At 40.2% G+C, this 19,589-nt stretch overlaps 1 protein-coding gene and 1 long non-coding RNA gene across 3 annotated transcripts in view; one reads left to right on the top strand and one right to left on the bottom strand.

Moving 5' to 3' along the window:
• Positions 1 to 1,428: 1,428 nt before the first annotated feature.
• LOC149854228 (uncharacterized) lies at positions 1,429 to 8,468 on the bottom strand. The gene is made up of 4 exons (XR_016438897.1): positions 7,801 to 8,468; positions 7,001 to 7,051; positions 3,815 to 3,901; positions 1,429 to 2,748 (listed from the first exon to the last, which is right to left on the bottom strand). It is a non-coding gene; the product is annotated as an uncharacterized LOC149854228 (long non-coding RNA).
• Positions 8,469 to 8,518: 50 nt separating this feature from the next.
• The window catches only part of APPBP2 (amyloid beta precursor protein binding protein 2), a 31,672-nt gene continuing 20,601 nt past the window's right edge, over positions 8,519 to 19,589 (top strand). Inside the window, exons 1-2 of one of the 2 annotated variants that reach the window (XM_090025683.1) lie at positions 8,535 to 8,673; positions 19,039 to 19,061. Coding sequence is in view for 1 of the 2 variants with exons in the window: in XM_090025682.1 (XP_089881808.1) it covers positions 8,533 to 8,673 (141 nt within the window). In the remaining variant the exon portion in view is untranslated. Of the gene's footprint in view, positions 8,674 to 19,038; positions 19,062 to 19,589 lie in introns of both variants that reach the window. The other variant, XM_090025682.1, reaches the window with a different exon arrangement.

Raw genomic sequence — 19,589 nt, 5'->3', positions numbered from 1 at the left:
TGCCAGCGGAAATGTACTTGTCAAAATTTCTAGCAGAAATGTAGCCTCAGATATTTAACAACAGGATCACTATCTAATATCATTAACCTAAACATTTTTGTGCCTTACTGTGATTTTTGTGACGGAAACAAAGGAAACACTGTGGCTGCAGTTCCCAAGGTTTGAATGCTTTCATGTAGTACCAGTCCAAGGAATAACCAGCTTTAGCAGATAAACAAGGACTTCTGTTGGTGTTTTTTTGGTTACATATTTTTGGAATCATTCAGATTATAATTTAAGACACATGTAATACATTAAATTCTAAATCAAATGATCACATCTCTAGTAACAGAGAGAGAAAGCATAAACATTCTGAGTTTGTGTTGTTACTAATTTAAAAATAATGAGGGACTGGATATCTCAAGGGTTTAGTAATGGGAGATGGAGCTTTTTGCCTGTAGATAACTGGTGTTTAAGGTAGCTAATTAGCAATTACAGGGGTATAGGTTGTAGCTGTCTTTGTCCAAGGACACAGGCAGACAAGGTTCTTTGGGTAAATCTGATATCTTTTATTAGACCAACTCAAATAGTAAAGAAGACCATGCATGCCAGCCTCTGGCCTCTTTACTATTCACTCCATCCAGGAAGAGCACACACTAACTGCAGATGCTTCCTCAGCCTGACACAGGGTATTTATTCCTGAAAGCTTACAAAGAAGAATTTTCCAACTATTTGAGTTGGCCTAATAAAATATATCAGATTTAGAAGATAGGAAGTGCCAGTGTTAAACTAAGCCAGGTTGATAGTGCCCAAAAGTTATTGAAGGTTGTTGATTGTAGCCGTGTTGGTTTAAGGACATAGGCAGACAAGGTTCTTTGGGTAGATGTGGTATCTGTTATTAGACCAACTGAAATAGTTGGAAAAATTGTTCTTTGCCAAGCTTTCAGGCACAAACACCCTTCTTCAGGCAGAGACAGAGGTTATTTATTCTTTAATGTTTGATAGGTAGCCTATGTAAACTAAACTGGTCATCTCAGCAGAGGAGCTGTAGAGAAAGTCTCTTTCCAACTACCTCGATCCCCTTCCCCAGGGAAGCCAAAACCTGGAAGGCATAACAACTGACCTCCTTGGCTATGCCTTTTGAGTGGCCCTGAAAGCACAAAACAGTTGATATGTGAAGTCAGTATTAGCTGTGCTGCTTCTGTTTGATGAATACAGACGTTTCCATTCTGGGTTTAGCAAGGCACCACTTCATTAATCTCCCCCTCAACCCCACCTCCACCCCATTTTGTTATAACTGAGCCTCTTACATAGTCATACAGGAAATGTCACACACAACTACAGAAAAAGTATTTAACTGTTTTAATTGCACTTTTGAAAAAAATATTCATAAAGATGCAATATGTCCAAAGGACCAGATTATACAAAGACACATTACACAGAGTTGATATGAGAGATTAAACCTAACAAAATCACCGAGGCAACAGTAGTGTCCTCTTCTACAGCGTTCAATATACTCCAGAACCAGTGCACAGTAGTTTTGCATATTTGTATAATCATTCTTTTCTCATATGTGTGCTTAATTTTGGTATTCAGGGAACTTAAGTGGAAAAAACAACTTCCACTTTTAAGTGTATGTGGGGTTTTCTAACTGTATTGAAAAGATAAGATACTTTGGAGTAAAACAGTAAGTGCTTTTTCTGAATTTTGGATGGAATCTTAGGTTACATATATTAAGCTATCAAATGTTTAACGGGGTTCTATTTCACACATGCTAGAAACTCTGTTCAGTGTAATAATGCCTTCTTCCACATTAGTTAAGAATGGATTTCACAATGGAGAATATTCCTTTAATACCAATTCCTCAGCTAAGAATGATAAAAGCTCAAATCAACAGCAGGAATTCACATTGTATAGAACTGAGGGCTTTTGGTTTTTGTTTTTAACAGACTTCTATTGTTAATGCTTGTTGTTATAAAGGTGTTATAATGAAAGTTCTTGATTATTGCTTGTCGTTTTAAAAGCTGAAGCATATTTCTTGTGATTACCTTGTAAATACTGTGTGGTTTGGTAATTTATGTAAATTACACTTAACATATCAGTTATGGTTAATTATGTAAATAAATGTTTCTATTTTCTTTTCTTTCAGTGTGGGCCATTAGCAGGTAATCAAGCCAGGCTCCCTGGCTTTGTTCTCGTTACCACTGACAAATCAACAGCAGTTGACTGAGGCACCAGTAAAGAGGTTTGTAAAACTGAAAACCCAGTAAATCCCTGTCTAGGACTGACCCATAGAGATAGGTCACCAGTGAGAGGCACTGTTGGAGCTATGGGTGGCGTGTAACAGCACTAGAGTCAGTGAGAGGTGGGGGGCCTCTCATTTTGGACCAAGCCTGCTTGGACTTGGGATGTCCTGTGAGAGGACGGGAGCCAGTTGCTCTGAAGAGCAAATGAAAGCGCTCGAGGGTACTCCCTTTAGACGGCTAAGCAGATCTTCATTCTTGGATGGAGGTATGGATTACGGGGTGACTGTCCCGTTGTCATCCTGGCCAGGGCATTGTGGGGGGGAGTGAGGGTGCCACAGGTGTCCATACAGGTAAGCAGAAGATTGAATCATGCGGGGCTGGCTGGGCTACTACACCCAGTGTCCAAAAATACACATTACACACAAGTACCTACAAATTGCAGGAACCCTCCTTCTCTCCTATATGCAAATTGAAACAACAGCTGGTGGATGAAGGGATCACTACACAAAAACTGCAGCAGCATCTGGTGGATAAAGGGGCTCATTACATGTCATTCAGTGAATTACCATGTACACGACAGATCCATAGATGCATCACATTAATTTGTGTCGATGCAAACTAAAATAGATTGGGATGTGGTTTATTTTGAACCACAAACAGGTCATTTAAATTGCAAAAAAAACCTTGTACATGTAAAGTGTAATGCAGTTAAACCAGAAAAGAGGGCTATTTTCATCACATGTACATTATGCCTAGTCTGCAAAGAAGAGATCGGGTTTGATCATGCAGAGAACTCAACTTCCACAGAGACCTATGAGTCATAATTGTATGTAGGACAGTTTGACTTGATCCAAACTAACCAGTGTGCTAAAAACATGGCCACAACAATGTGTAAAGTATGCTTTCACATCTTTTCCAAGTCTTAACTTCAGGATAAATGTAGATGAAATCTATAAAACATTACGTGTACTTACCTGAGTTGGAGCACGCATCACAGAAAAATGTCAGCATAAAGGGGAAAAAAGCAAAAGAATGCTTTTGTGACAAAAGGAGTGCTAGTGTGATTACTTCCCACTTAGCTGTATAGTTTTAGGTGAGCCAACACAGCAGGCTACTGCTCTACAGCTTAATTATTTCCTGTTAAAGCTTAAAATTGGAAGCCTCCAACAATTTTTCCAAAATACTGTTTTCAAGGTTCCTTTAATATCCACATCAAAGGAAACAGAGATGATCCATGTGTTAGGCATATCAAATCACTTCCTTCCTACTTCAGAATAAATGAGCTACATAAACCAATGTAATGAGTTATTTTTGTTTTATGTTTTTCCCACCTAGCTCATCTAATTATATAAAATACCAGTTTTTAAGTAACTGCTGGAAAGTACGAACGCATTTCTAAATCATGCCAAAGCTTGAATCCTTGATCTTCTCTAAGAAGCGCATGGAAGGCATAGACATAAGAGACTATTGCCTAAACTACATAAGAAATCTATTTTTTTCACTAGTATCTTAATTAAAAGCTTCAGTTACCTAATCTTGTCTGTATGATAATGTTAACTGCATAGGTTTGCATAATGCTTGTATCTTACCTTTAGCAAACTGCAAGTAAGGAATAAACTTGCTGTGACACTGAAATAGTAAAGGCTTTCATCCGTAATTTGGAACATTCTTTTTTCCTGCAAAACAGAAAGCATTTATATAGCACATTTCACCTAAGACCTGAGATGTATATAGCACATTGCACCTGAGATTTCAACAGGTTGCAGTGACCCCAAATACTCTAACAACTGGAACAGGTGTAATCACAACATATTTCCAGAATGAAGGGAGTTATGAAGTATTTGTAAACATCCCAAGTCTTACTGCAAGGTAGTTATTATATCTGTTTTACCCAAGTGATAAAGTGAGGTAGAAAGGGTTACTTGGCTTTTCTGAGGTCACAAAATAAATGGAAGGTAGTCAGAAACAAAAACACATAATCCTTGACTCTGTTTACTACATTAAACACTATGATATGCAGAACTTCCTACTAACAGATCACTAGCATCTTTTCATATGTGCAAAAAGATAAATCTCCATTCACAAGCATACATTTTTGCACATTTTTATTTACCTAAATTTCACCTTTAACAATCTAAGGGGGCAATAGAAAAAAGTGATAGATAAATTAGCTTCTTTAAAACATACTTTTAAAATTGGTAGTGTTTGTTGTTTTATTTATTATATACTGATACTTCTGCAAGTACTTCACTTTACAGGTACACTGAAAGTCAATGTACTTCACATATGCAAGTTGTTCAAACACCTGAAGAAGGTTTTTCCTGTTGCAAGAGGCTGCCAATGTGACTAGACCAGCAGAACCTTAGGGGGTTACAAAATAAAATTAAAACACCAGATCAAAGAGAAAAATCCCTGGGATATTATCATCTTTCTACACAACAGAAAAACTTGCTAGTGGGTACTGAAGAGATGATTTCTGATTTCAGTGACTTGTGCATGCATAGCTTTTATTAGAAGAGGCTACTCACGTACTAAGTAGCAACTATACTGCTTATAAATGAATATTGCAGCCTAAAGGTGTAATGGTTGGGTTTTTTAGCAACCAGAAAAGTAGATGATTATTCATAATAATAAGCAACCTGTACTGTAGAATTGTTACAGCAAATGAAGTAGGTCAGCCAGTTTCTATAATTAAAACTAACTAAATGGAGAATGGAAACACATGACACTCAGACAAAGTGACCAATATCAAACAACTGAATTCATAATGACAGGACAATAATGCAGGCTAAAATACTAGGTTAAAAAAAACAGCCCCAATGTTAAACTCAGATAAAATTCTTGGAAGAAACCATATTCCTACCTATTTGAATTTTCTAGGGAATTAAAGAAAATTACACAGTATGTTTCCCAAATGAAATATTTCTTGACTCAGAGAAACACCTACAGGAAAGTTGCAATGCCTTTGAAAGGCTTTCATAATTATTAATGTCAAACTTAAATGTCAAAATTGTGGGTGTCACTAATTAATTAGCAAGCATGGATTAACAGCAAGGTCAAATAACACATGGTCAGATGCTATTAGTTTTACGCCTACTTTATTGTGGGATGTTAGGCAAGTTAACTGTCTTGCATCAATCTGTACTGAACAGGATACCTCACTACCTCGAGATTTCATGAGAGATAATGAATGTTTAAGTATTTTGAGAGCTTCAGACAGGCTACCAATAAAACACTAAGCATTATACAACGTATCATGCCAACTAGCTGAACAACTGTATAATTTTGTATATAGATGCTTACCACATATTATCTACAATATTTAAGACACAAACTGAATCTGCTGGAGTTATGTCAAAAATTAAATTTTTACATGGCAAAAACTCAACAGAATTGTATTACATGAAATACAAATAATCAGGGTACTAAATGTATTAAGAATAAAAGCCATATAAAGTTACAAAAACACAACTGATTAGTTCATTGTTTCTATCTACCTAAGGATTAAGTCCTTTTGGTTATACTGTACAGATTATGCCTCTACCAGAACCTCTGTCAAAGTAATCACTGCTCAGTAATATGGCTTTATATCTTGGGAGGTAGACCCAAGAAAAGCTGGAGAACCAATATTAAGGAGTGAAGGAGACTTCAACTGACAGAGTGCACAAAGCTAGTCAAACACAGGGCAGAGTGGAGGAGGGTTGTTGCAGCATCTGAAGTGCCCTGACAGTCACAGTGGCCTTGGGACTGACTTGATACCTTGGGAACATTTTCTACCATGCCCTGCTCTTGAAACAGATACTCATTTCTTTGCAGAGAGTATAATTTGTAATTTGTAGAGAATGAGAAGACAACATCAAAAGTACACTAACTAATGTTTTCCGAGGCAAATAAAATAAAAATTAGATAAATTGTAGCCACTGAGATACTATCAAGAAAAAAACTGACAAAGGCATCATGCTCTCACAACATGTACTTGAAAACATAAAAGGCTCTGACAGTGATAGAGCTCTGCAAATAGTGTCATAATAGATGATTAGAAATAATATCAGAAGCAAAGAGAAAGACGGAAGCTCCCTGGAGCTTTTAAAAATAGAAAAGCAAAAGCAGTATGTTCTTGCTTGTAATCTTATATTGGCTAGGGCAATCTAAATTAAGTCTTGACCCAAGGTGAAACTTCTACTTCTTAACCCGCTTGTAGATATAAATATTTTTGTCCTATGTAGCATTGAAATAGTCCTTACAATACAGAAATCCTTAAGTCAGAATCACGATTTGGTTTAGGAAAACACCACAGCTATTGAGCTTGAGCCATTGAGCTTGAGCCATGCTCCTTTACTGTGAGTTTGAGTTTATTGAATGGTTGGATATCTGAGAATATCCACTGTGCACATTGCCACTCACTTGCCTGCATTCTGCTTAGACATGGGCTGGAAAAAGGTTTAGTTTCCAAACTAAATGATCATAATGGTCCCATTGGTCTTAATATCCATGAAACATGTCAGAGACGCATTTGCTAGCACAATTTTAATGGGACACAGAGGCCATAACAAGGGTAGCAGAGTACCTTTCAAACACTACGGTGACGTGCAGGTGCAGCATGGAGTATTGACCAAAGGAGATGCAATTCCCATAATCAGTTAATGGGTACATGAACAGTAAGAAACATTTTCTTTTTTTAGTGTACATCAGCTATCATGTGAAAACCAATACAAGGTGGAGTTATACTGAAGATAAGGCAGTTGTAATACGGTACATTAGTAAAAAAGAAACACCTTTTCCTTTAGCGGAGGCAAAGCTGAAGGGTCCCCACATCCAGAGTTTAGCTGAAAACAGAAAGGAAGAAAGTAATAGTTTAGGAAGCTGTTGGATCTGTGTCGGCAGGACCAGCCTTTGGTTTGCTCCCCCTTCACTCAGATGAGCTTGGACCTTTCTCAAGACCAGGTCTGAACCGGACACTCGTCCAGTTTACCCCACCCAGGCAGCAATCCTCCCTGACTGGCATCCTCCCCATTTTGGCCATTGATGACTGGGTGGGGAAGAGCCGGGGGGAGCTCTCCCCATGCTGCAGATACATGAGTTTTCTCATGGGAAGCATCTGTTCTCCCAGCCACAAGCCTGACACCACTGCGCACCTCTGGCCCCGTGCCTTCCTGCTCTCAGCGTAACAACACGAATTACGGCATGTCAGAAAGGAAATTGCCCATTTTAAACCCTCCCTGGTAGGTGGCCACCATACAGGACAGTCCGCTTGTCCTCTATTGATACGAAACCGAATGCCTTTATGTCCTCTATTTTTCTCTTGAAGACAAAAATGTGTTCTCTTTCTTGAAGAGAAAAAATACAGGACATAAAGGCATTGGGTTTCGTATCAACAGAGGACAGAGGAGCAGAAAGCCAGACTGTAGTCTCCGATGCCACCCTGCTCCTGTCCCCGTCGTGTTTGCATTTGTCCCAAGCGAGACGCCCGCAGGGTCCCCAACTCCATTTGAATCTATCCCGGGAGGTTTCATCCCACGACATAATGACACGAATTACGGCGCATCAGGAAGGCAAACGCACATTTGAAACCCACCCTTGGACTACTGTATCAATCAGACGCGATGTTTCACCTTCATGCAAATGAATGAATGCCCTGTCCTTTATCTCCTGGGGGACTCCCAGCAGGAGATGTCTCTCTCTCATTCCTGGAGGCTTTCCCTCATGAGGGACCCTCAGCCGGACACATGCCCCTCAGTCCTGAAGGTTTATATCCCAGGGGACTCCCAGCAGGAGATAAACCCTCCAAGATGGAGGGACATCTTGTAGGTGACTCTCAACAGAAGCTCTCTCTTAGTCCCGGAGGTTCATCTTGCGGGTGACTTCCAGCAGGAGATGTCTCTCCATCCTGGAGGCTTCATCTCATGGGGGACCCTCAGCAGGAGATGTCTCCCTCAGCCCTGAAGGTCTGTCTCCCGGGGGACTCTCAGCACGAAATGTCTCTCCGTCCTGGAAGTTTTATCTTGTGGGTGACTCCCAGCAGGAGACGCGTCCCTCAGTCCTGGAGGCTTCACGTCCTGGGGGACTCTGAGCAGGAGATGGCTCTCCATCCCGGAGGCGTTATCTTGTGGTGCCTCCCAGCAGGAAACGTCTCCCTCAGTCCTGGAGGCTTCATGTCCTGCAGGAGACGCGTCCTCCCCCCGCAGAGGCTTCGTGTGCTGAGGGGCGCCGGCAGCGGACGCCCCCCTCAGCCCGCGCGGGCCGGGGCGGTTGGGCGGGGCGGGGGGCGGGGCGAGCCGTGTCGGGGAGGCGGTGCCGCACAGCCAAGATGGCGGCGGTGGAGCTGGAGTGGGTGCCCGAGACGCTGTACAACACGGCCATCTCGGCCGTGGTGGACAGCTACGGCCGGGCGCGGCGCCGCGACATCCGCTCGCTGCCCGAGAACATCCAGTTCGACGTGTACTACAAGGTGAGGCGAGGCGGCCCTGGCCCGCCCGGCCTAGGCCCGGCCCCGCATCCCCTCCGCCGGCCCGGCCCGCAGCGCAGCGCTGGGGGGGAGGGGAAAGAAGGGGGGGGGGGTTCCTTTGGTAAATACAGCCTCAAAATGAAGTCTGCTATGGTCCCGTCCCCCCCGCTCTGGGCCGGGATGCAGTGCTCCCCGCACGGTGTGTGCGCTCTCCTGCGCTTCCAGCCTTGCATGGCTCACCCCCGCTCCCAGTGTCCTCCCCAGCCCACAGCACTGGGTGGGACTGGGAAGGATGACTTCCCCTGCGTGGGGCGGGGTGGGGTCGTATCAATTTCATAGATTTTTTTTTTTAGGGTTGGAAGGATCCTAAAAATTATTATTAGATCATCTGGGTCGGGATTATTAGTCCGACCCCCTGCTCCGGGCAGCGAAGAGCGCTAGGGCCGAGTGACCCCAGTCTTGGCTCCTTTTAAACACCTGCGGTATGGGGGAGGCTCACTTTCCCTCCGCGCGTGCTAGGTGCTTGTAGGGTGGAGGCCTGCGCGTTTCGTGATGGATACGGAAAAGTGCTTTTTGTGGGGGGAGGGTTGGGGGGGTCTCTGCAGCTGCCTGTCTCGACGCTTGCTTGGGTTCAGTGGCGGTATGTCGGTGTTCGGTTGTAGGCAAATGGGGAGAAGGGTGTCTGAGGACACGATACGTAATGTTCATTGCAAGCATTCAGGAAGGCTTAAGGAAAGTAAGGGGTCCGCTCCGAATAAGATCCCCTCAGATTCAGTGCGACCATTCAGAAAGGTTTTCAGGGAAGGGAAGGGGTCCACTCCAAATAAGATCCCCTACAGCTTAGTCTTCAAACAGTTGGGGATCTTATTTGGAGTTGGACCCCTTGCCTTTTGTTAAACCTTTCCAAATGGTTGCTGAGGGGATCTTATTAGGAGCGGACGCCTTCCCTTTCATTAAACCTTTCTGAATGGTTGCATTGAATCGGATTCATACTGAGTTCATAAGATAAAAGCAAACTACCAATCTACCTGACTCATAAGAGATTTTTTTTGTTCTAGTTCCCCCTTTCCACTCATGTAAAGGAGGGCATGCTGCTTTGTTTGGGAGATGCTAGTGTACATGTTGTTTTAAAGAGCTGTCTAACCTTAGGAACAATTTTCTTCTCATACTAATCTGTCACATAGATTTGTTAGTAACTTTAATCGTTTTGGGTTTTTTTCCCCCCCTAATGGCTCGTTGATGTACTCTCTAGCAAATATCGGCCTCAGGGATCCTCAAGATGTATAGGTTTGTTAGGAACTTGGTAATTTTAATTTGGGGGCTGGATCTGATGATCTTGCGAGGTCCCTTCCAGCCCTAATGTCTGTGAAATCTATGAAATTGTTTATTTTTCCTCTAATGGTTGTCTGGTATATTCTTTAGCAAATATCAGCGTTGCAGATCTGCAAGATGTATGCAGCATGTGTTTGCATTCTCTAAAAATGTGTTGATGGATATAACTTCCACATACTGATTAAATGAAACTACATTGTACTGCTTGTTCAGTGTGTTGCATAATAGTTGGTACTATTGTCTTCTACATTTTCACTTTATGTCTTCGTTTATTTCCTGTCTCTGCAGGGCAGACAGTTGTGTTTAACAGTCATGCTTAAGCATATCCCATACATAGATGTAGCTTAATGTAGATTCTGCTGTAAGAAACTCTTCATTCAGGGTAAAAAACCCTGTTAACTTCAGCAGAGCTCAGCGTGAGAAATTTGCTTTCATAAAACTCATTATTGAATCAGGCCATAGTAGCTAAACAGTCATTGTTCCATGAGGTTTGTATGTGTCTGTCAGTGATTCTCAACCTGGGTGTCATTTGTATTTTATTTTTATATCTAAATATATTATTTAGTTGTTTCCTTTGTGCACTTGCTAGCACTTTTGTTTATCCTGTTTTTCATTATTTCCTTCTATAATTATTTAAGTCCATTTCTCCTGTTTGTGGCCTATCTTTTGGCAGCAGAGAAGAAGAGAAACAGTGCTAAAAATGAAAATGGAGTTGTGAAACAAGAAAGGGGGGGAAAAAGGCACAGGTACACAGCTGCAGGTAGAACAGTCAAAATAATTTTTTTTTTTTTTTTTGTAGGATTGTCTGATTTTTTTGATTTTGTTTTTTTTTATTTTTTTTTTCAGTTTGACTGTGTTCCTTTGGAGCAGTAGGAAGTGGAGTTTTGGTATCTCACTAAAGAAGTTGATATTAGTTTGATCTCAGGCAGCGGTTTTCAACTTTTTTGACTCAAGGCACTCTCAGCGGAGTGGGGGGGGGACAGCTTTTGGTTTTCACTCCTTTGTTGTTGTTTTTTTCACTACAGAAAAATACTAGAGCTGTTTTCCTGTTGCAAAGAACTCGGAAAGACTCCAGCTTTGGATTTCTGTTTGAAGTCTTTGGGTTTAACTTGCACAAACCTAACAGTGCTACTACTGACTTTGCGTGGCAGCCTGTGGCACCCTTGAAAGGATATCAGGACTCCCCAGGGTGCCCTGGTTGAGACTCACTGGTCTAAGCCAGTGGTCTCCAAACTTTTTTGACTGTGCACCCCATCAGTAAAAAATTTTTGAGTACGCATCCCCAATATATGTATATTTATATAAATAGAAGTTCTAATATTTTCTTCCCGCACCCCAGTGGATCATCTTGCACACCCCCTGGGGTGCATGCACCCCACTTTGGAGACCACTGGTTCAGGCTATTGGCATCAGTGGTATATACCAGTTGCTTTCAAGAAGAGGTAGGCAGAAAGCTGCTTAAATTTGCCAATGATCCAGTTCTTCGGATGAGGAACAATTACTGGGGGACTAGGAGACTAAGTAGCTCTTTACAAAACAGTAAAATAAACTTTTTGTATTGTGTGAAGGATTTAGTATTTGCTATCAGTAGAAAGAAGGTACTGGATTATTTGGACAAATAGGTTTTTTCAGTTTCTGCGTCAGTGATTCTCAACCAGGGCACCCTGGGGTGTCTTGAGAGCCTTTCACGGGTGGTGCAGGGTGCTGTGCGATGTTAACAGTGTTAGGTATTCAGGCATGATTCACAAGGTAAACTTGGAGGCCATAGCCCCACGAGAAGGGGAGTACAGTTGCTATGGGGGGAAAAAAGCAGCGACACAAATTTGTGCTGTTGCTTTTTACCCTAGTGTACACCCCTGCATGTTGAGTTAATGCAGGGAAAAATGCTATTCGTGGGGTAGGTGAGGCTGGCAGCAGCACAGGTGCTTTCCCCTGCAGCTTTACCTGGGGCCTTGGGGGCCTTCCCGGGTAGCAGTGGCAGCGATCTGGGCATGTGGAGCCTGGCTGGCAACTGGAGCATGGCTCTGGCTGGTTAGACTCCAGTTTCGGGTGGCACATGTTGTTGCCATGTGTCCCACCTCACTTTTTTCTGATGCATTTTTTTGTTTTTTGTTGGGGGTGTTGACACCACAAGATCCTGGTGTAAAAAAAAAAATCCAACCCCCACCACGCTGCTAATTTGCAGCATGGTAGATATGTGCATGTGGGGTGTGTGCAGTTTGTGGCACCACAGATGAGTCTGCAGCATTGCAAACCACAAATGCACACCCAGAGGTTTCAAATGAATCAGTGTCAAAAACATTCTGATCTGTTGGGATCTTTCTAAGTTTTTTGGCAACAGAAGAATTGCTTTATTGTTTTTTCTGGCATTTTCCAAGAGGTGCCTTGAATCAGTCAAGGGATCCCTTGTGCCTGAAAAAGTTGAGAATCATTTATCTATGTAAACTACTCCTGATGGGATTTTTCTGCCCCTATCTACTTTATTTGGGATTGCTTTAATGTAGTTGTGGGGGCACCCCCTTCAAAAACTGCATTACTTGTGTTTTCTTTCCTACACTGATTATAGTTTTGCATCAATAGGCTAATGAATATAACACATGTAGCTCAGACACAGGTAATGTGAATTGTTATCAACTCCCCCTTTTATGTGTTTTTTAATTTTTTTAATTGTTGGGCTTGTATGACTTGCAAAAACTTTTTTTTTCCAATGGCTGATGAAATAATTGCCAATGGTAATAACTGAGAATGGCATTTAGTGTGCCTAGACAATATTAAGCTACTGCCTTTAATAAATGCACTATAATAGAATTCAAGTTTCTCATTATTAAAATAATTTTTGGAGAACAGCAAAGTGAATAACTGCTCTGTTCAATGAAATATTCTTCATGTTGGAATGTGTTTAAAATCCGAATGCTAGATTATGAAGTTAGTATACAATTGATACCATTCACACATTGAGGACACTGTCATCTTGCTGTGTGTTCTGGTAACCCAAATGAGAAACACTCCTGGCTAATAAGGTCTTGAATTGATTAGTTCAACAAGATGCTTCTCTAAGAGGAAAAACAGCACGAATAAACAGAAATTTGCTGAAGCAGCACGTGGCTAACAATAGCATGTCCACTCTGCCTGGCAATGATGTTTTGTGATTCTTAGCATTGGTGACGTTATCTATCCTCCAGCTGATTGTGTCTGAATTTCATGTATGTATGTCTAACCTTGCTTAACATGATGATCAATAATTACAGTCGGGGGAGGGGAAGGTTTGTTAACAGCAGTCCCATGTCTCCTAGGATTTGTGACAGCTGACTCTGTGAGGGAGGCAACAGTAAATTTACTGTGGAAGTAACTGTAGCTATTCCTTCAATTTGAGGGGTTTTTTTTTTTGACCAGAGTAGTATGAACAAGGCCACTTGTATATAATACGTATATTATATTTATAGTATAAATAGGCACTGTGTCTTATGGAGGGTGCAGAAAGCCTTAAGTGGGCGCATCACATTTGTAGGATTTTTGCCATGACTGTTCTGTGTAATTTCTTAGAGACTTAGTCAAAACTCTTGTTTCTGTGATTTTTAGTATGCTATATTTTTTTAGCAGAATATGGGAAAGACTGTTCTCTCTACTCTTTCCCCCCCCCATGTACAAAAAGAGCATCTTTCAGAAAATCAACCAAGAATATGAACAAATTAATAGATTATAAGGTTGGAAAAGGGCTGTTGTGATCATCTAGTTTGATCTCCTGCATAACAAAGACCATAGGGCCTCCCTGGCATAATTTGTATTTGAACTAAATCATCCATTATTAAAAGAGAGGTTTTTAGTAAAATGAATCCTTCAAAGCATGGCTACGTTGTTCCAATGGTTAACTTATCTCATTGTTTAAAAAAGAAACTTTTTTCCCTAATCTGAATTTGTCTAGCTTCATTCTTGGCCCATCTTGTCTGCTAGATTGAAAAAGCCTTCAGTTCTTCCCTTATCTTTTTTTTCTCGTGTAGATGCTTACAAACTGACCAAGTCACCTCTACCCCTTTCCCTTAGAGTTAAAATTAAACTTCTTGAGCCTCACCTTGTAAAGCCTGTCCAGTGCTTGTGGCTCTTTTTTCTGAGTGCTTGTGGCTCTTTTTTCTGAAGTCCTGTCTTAAATTGTGGACATCAGAAATGGACACAAGCTTTCTAGTAGCTGTGTTGCCAATGTAAGACACAGCAATAATATAATCTCACTACCCCTGAAATAACATTGTATTTATCTGTAACTTCCTTTATCCTTGTATCGCAGTAATGTCGCACATTTTAATTTTGCCTTCGTTGTAAATATATATTTATTTAAATAGTATTAACGTATTTTCTTTTATCCTTTTTCATGTTGGGATGGAAGTGAATAGAAAAACTAGAAAAAGATTGCTATTTTTTTTGTCTGCCAGAGGGATAAAGCCAATATGAAATCTAGGAGTGGGAGAAAATTGCATAGTTCACTTTCTCAAGGACTGCTACCACTTTTTGGTGTTATTATATATAACTAAAAGTCACTGCCCAAAACATCTTGTGGTCTGTTAGACAATAGACAACAGATGGATGGATACAGAAAAATGCGGCAGCACTGGGGAACCATGAGACAGCACTGGTCAGCATGATGGGCATTAGGCATAGCACACTGGCATTCAGGTTACTATCAAGTCTCTTTTTTGGTGAGCAACATGGCAATGAAAGGATTTGAAGGAAAATAATGAGTAGTGAATATTTATGAAGAGGTCCAAAGCCTGACTGTCATCATAGTTTCTAGGGTCAGAAGGGACCTGAGCAGATCATCGAGTCCAACCCCCTGCCATGGCACAAAAGAGTACTGGGGTCAAACGACCCCAGCAAGGTGATTGTCTAGCCTTCTCTTAAAGAACCCCAGGGCAGGAGCCAGCACCACTTATCTTGGAAATTGGTTCCAGATACTAGGTGCCCTGACGGTGAAGTCGCGCCTCCTGATATCTAGCCTAAATCTACCCTCTGCCAGCTTGTGACCGTTATTTCTGGTCACTCCTCATAGTGCAGGGGGAACAAGGACTCCCCCAATGCCTGCTGGTGTCCTCTGACATGAGCAAAAGGATGAAAGTGCTTATTTAAAAATGTGGTAAGTGGGGAATAGGCTGGAACTGACTGAAACTGGTTCATTTCAGAATGTAGTGAGGAATGATAGACTTGGTAGAAGTCAGTTCTGAGAGTCTTTGGGATGTTTCTTACGTTTGATGGAAGAAGGGGGTGAATAAATAGAAGAGGAGGGTAGAGTGAGATGATGTCAATGCAGCAGCCTTTGAAAGCAGTTGTAAAAATATGGACTGACAGCCTGATTCTTTTTAGTTTGAGTTGTGGCAACATCACAGTTCACCTTTCAAATAGCAAGACATTTGTTTTAATTGGAGTTACTTGGAAGGATGCTGAGCTGGGCTTCTCTTGACCGCAGTTGATGGAACTGGAAGGAAGACCAGCATGCATTCTGAAGTTTGGCCAATTAAAAACAATAGTATGCTAAAATAATATGCGTCTGATTTCTAAATTAATTTGATGAAACCTGTACTTTTTGCAAAAAAAAATGTATTAGAAATTGTGGTATTTTGTCATTTTGGTAAGACAGTAGCCTTCATTTTTTTTTTTTTTAGCTGCTCTATCATTTATTCACAGAAGATTCTACCATGGTCATCACTGGAATTTTGGAACCCCGAATTATTTAGTTAAAGATATGTGAAATTAACTTAGAAATAGAGCACTCCATTAATTTAGACTGATTTCTTCTAATTTGATAGGCTGCTGCTGGTCATCTCATTTTCCTTATACAAATAAAAGAATTACAGAAGCCTTCATTAAAGGCTCCTTCATATTTATTTTTAACTGTGTCCCAAGAGATTTGGGAGACTCAATGGATATGATAAGGGGCTTTTTGAAAGATAATTTCCCCATATTGGAACTGAGTGGTATCATTAATAGAATTTTGTTTCGGAGACCGTATGCCAGGCTTCCATGTCTCTGCAGCTGTATTGTAGGGGCTATAGCCTTTGATTTGAGGTATTGATTTTTCTCACCCCTGCTCTACCCCCTTACTGCAGGAAGAGAATTCAAGTGCCTCTATAAATGTACAACTCTGTCTCAGTTTTCTGAGCAAAAAGAATTTTGCTACCAAGAAAAAAGGGCTGAAGAGAAATCGCCTACTAATTTTACAATAGGAGGAAAACAGGCAGTTAAACAGGGGTTCTCATAATGATGCTTTTGACTCAGGATGGCTTAAATTTATTGCTTTGCTTCCTATTTTGGGAGTTAGACTTAATGCTGCTGCACTATCTGTACTTCTTGACTGAGTAGGAAGCCATTTTTAGTGTTGCATAATTTTTTCTGTAGATGTCTGGTAAACTTGTTTAAAGTGTCTTTCAAAACTGCTGAAATTGTTTAAAAAGCTGAGGACTACAATTAATTTTGGACACAAGTTTGCATTCAATTATGAGGTAGCTTAAGATGTGTCTAAAATGGTCTTTCTGTAGACATTTTCACATTTTCTGTAGACAAACACATTTTCATAGCTTCATATTTTACAGCAATGCTAGATTAGTGGTATTTTTCTTCAACCTATTTTTTGGGGGGGTTTTTTCTTTTTGATAGGACTCAGCAGAATCTCTAGTCAGGAATTTTAAGTTTGGATGCATATTCTGCAACAGACAGTAATTTCTTCTATTCATAGGTTGCTTAATGCTGATCGCTTGAGATGCTGAAATAAATATAAAAATCATTGTTTGCAAGTAGTTCTCAATCTGTTAATGAGCAGGATTTGAATTAAATCTTTCTGACACTGATCATATTTTAAAGTTGCCTGGTTCTTCTATCAAACTAGTTATCTATTAGGTTTGAAACCTGTAGCTTTGAGGGTCAGCAAGGAGGGAGAAGATTTGAATCTTGAGTTATTTCCTTTAAAATCTTAGCCAGTATTTACAGAAATTGAATATGAACAGCAGTCAGAATTTATACCAGTGAAAAAAGAAATAGCTTCGTCATTTGAGTGCTAGAAATGCTTAAGTCTCTACTAGTGAGAAAGAAGAAAAGATCTGTAGGTGTCAGTCCTGGCACAGAAAATAGCACTACTGTAATATCTCCCATACTATATTATAAGTGTATTAATAATTAATAGTTCATATTCAAGAACCTGCATAAAGATATAAGCTAAAAAGTCCACAAATGAGTCAGAACATCGACAGAATAAGAACCCTTGACAATAAGTATAAGTTGTGTCCCTGTCTATATTTTCTCTTAAATGCCAATTTGAAACTCATTTAATTACTTAAAGTATGTTCTGGATTTTGTGATGTAAAGTTATTACCTCAACTTTTAAACAGCTAGATTGAGGGAAATGGGAGCACTTAACATAATTCATGAAAGTATAGTTTCTCTGCAGCAGTGTCCTCCCTTTAGCAGTCAAAGAACATCTAGTACTGCTGTGAAGTACTCCCTTTCTTTGCTGACCTCAACTTGTTTGAAGAACAGTGCTACAGGTAGATTGATATTACTTTAAAAGGCTTGTAAATTTTTGCAACAAAGTGTATGGCTTATAGGAAAGTGTGCATTTCTTGCTATTGACAGTATTAGGTCAAAGTCTTGCTGTAGGTTAAGATTTTTGTTTTAATAACCAATCCTTGTGTTTTGTAGCACCAACATAATGTTAAGTGCTGCTCTTGAGTGCCTAATACTGCATTTCTGGCTAGTAAAGATGGTCTTAGCTCTTTCATTCTAATCCTTCTTACCTTCTTTTTACTGTTTTTGAGCAAGCGACACCATTCCAAGTGAAATATGTAACCTCTCAATATTGTAATAAGGAAATATATAAATTACATGTGTTATCAGTAAAAGTACTCTAGGGAATAAAGCCTCTGAAACAGTGGTTCTTAACCTTTTTAGGTTCGAGGTATCCTTCATTAGGCCTGAGGCATTCCTCAGGAAATGTCAGCTCTTAGTTTTCACTCCTTTTTTGATGACAGGAAAAATAATAGAGCAACTTATTCATTGCAAAGAACTCAGAAAGACCACAACAGGTCTGAATGTTTTTGAAACTGTGGATTTCCATGTGAAATCTGTGGGTTTATCTTGCGAATCATGTTTTGCCTATCTTAAAGCACCTTTGAAAAGATCTCGAGGCATCCAGGGTACCTACTGCATCATCCTGGTTGAGAATCACTGCTCTGAAAGAAGTTAAAAACACACAGCTGAAGTCCATAGCAAAAACAATAATTTACTGGCTGTTTGTTTTTAAAGGACCCTTTAAAGCTATTCCTTGCATGTAGTTTTTGCTTCCTTCCTTTCTTTATTTATTTTGCAAAAACTGAAAACAAAATATTTATTTGTATGTGAGAGCTACTTCAAGGTACTTGCAGCTGTAAGAATGGGTACTACATTACTAGGTTTATTCTGGTACAAACAAAGACCTGCTGCTGTTGGGTCTTGATGTAGTGGTCTTATTCAGTGCTTGTTGCAGTTAATGAACACAGCCTTAGTGAATATATGGCATAAAAATAAATTCCTCTTCTGACTCTGAAGGTAAGGAAAATGTAAAGAGTGCAAAAGGGTGCCTTGCCTATGTTACCTAGTGTAGCATGTTAATTGTGCCTTGTAGTTGCTTTGGAGTGGAGCTGGCAGATTAAGTAAGGCAGGCCCCTGTCTGCAAACCAGCTTGGGCCCAAATCGTACAGATGTTTTTACAAGTAACTTGACTTGTTCGAGTGCCCCTCTTTAAGGCAATAGAAGTACTCATGAGCAAAGGGTTCCTAGGGTCAAGGCACAAGCTGTGGGTTGGTGAAACAGCTTTTGTTTCTGGATCTTAGTCTTTCCATTTAAATCATTGGATTTTTTGAGTTGGTTGGCAGTGACTAGTTTTTCTTAAGTCTGCTACAATCTTTTTAAAGTATTTTGTTTTGAATTCTGTGAAGATTTAAAAAAATGCTCGAGTTAGCTGGCATCTAAGAAACTATACTCTCTCATTTTAGCTGATCAGATTTTTTTTTTTTTTTTTAGTTGAATGCTTCAACTGACTGAAGGTAAAGGGACTTTATTGACTTATCACGTTGCAAAATGACTTTCTGGTCTTCTGTTATCAATAGCATGGGTTGTTTATATCTTGATTTGAGAATGATCTAATTGACTTGCCACTGTGTATTTTGACTTGTATACTGCTTTCATTTTGTATTACGGTCAGTCCTGCGAGTAGATTTCTGGTTTCCGTGTATTAGCTCGGTGCTATTTGTCCAAATACAAACACTGCAGGAAAAATATTTCCGAACAATCTTTGTGCTACATTTTTGTATCTGTTACATACTACAAACATTTTCTATTAGACTTAGTAAAACTTAAGATGTTGGACCTAAAGAAATACCAACTCTTTTCCCTTCTCTTAGGATTAAGGGTACATTGATGATCACAGTAGAATACATAATGTAGTAAACAAATCCGTGTTGGCTTATGCTCCAGAAAACTGAAGAATTGGCAAGCACTGACTAATTTTTCCTAACAGCACTAAGCTGTTAAAGAAACAGTGCTGTTTCAGTGTTCCTAATATGGTGCTAACA

Source organism: Crocodylus siamensis, chromosome 13 (genome assembly GCF_052110815.1).
Source record: "Crocodylus siamensis isolate JL-2025a chromosome 13, ASM5211081v1, whole genome shotgun sequence".
In the NCBI taxonomy this organism is placed as follows: Eukaryota; Metazoa; Chordata; order Crocodylia; family Crocodylidae; genus Crocodylus; species Crocodylus siamensis.
The sequence above is the reverse complement of the archived record's forward strand: the minus strand, read 5'-3'. Positions and strand labels throughout refer to the sequence as shown.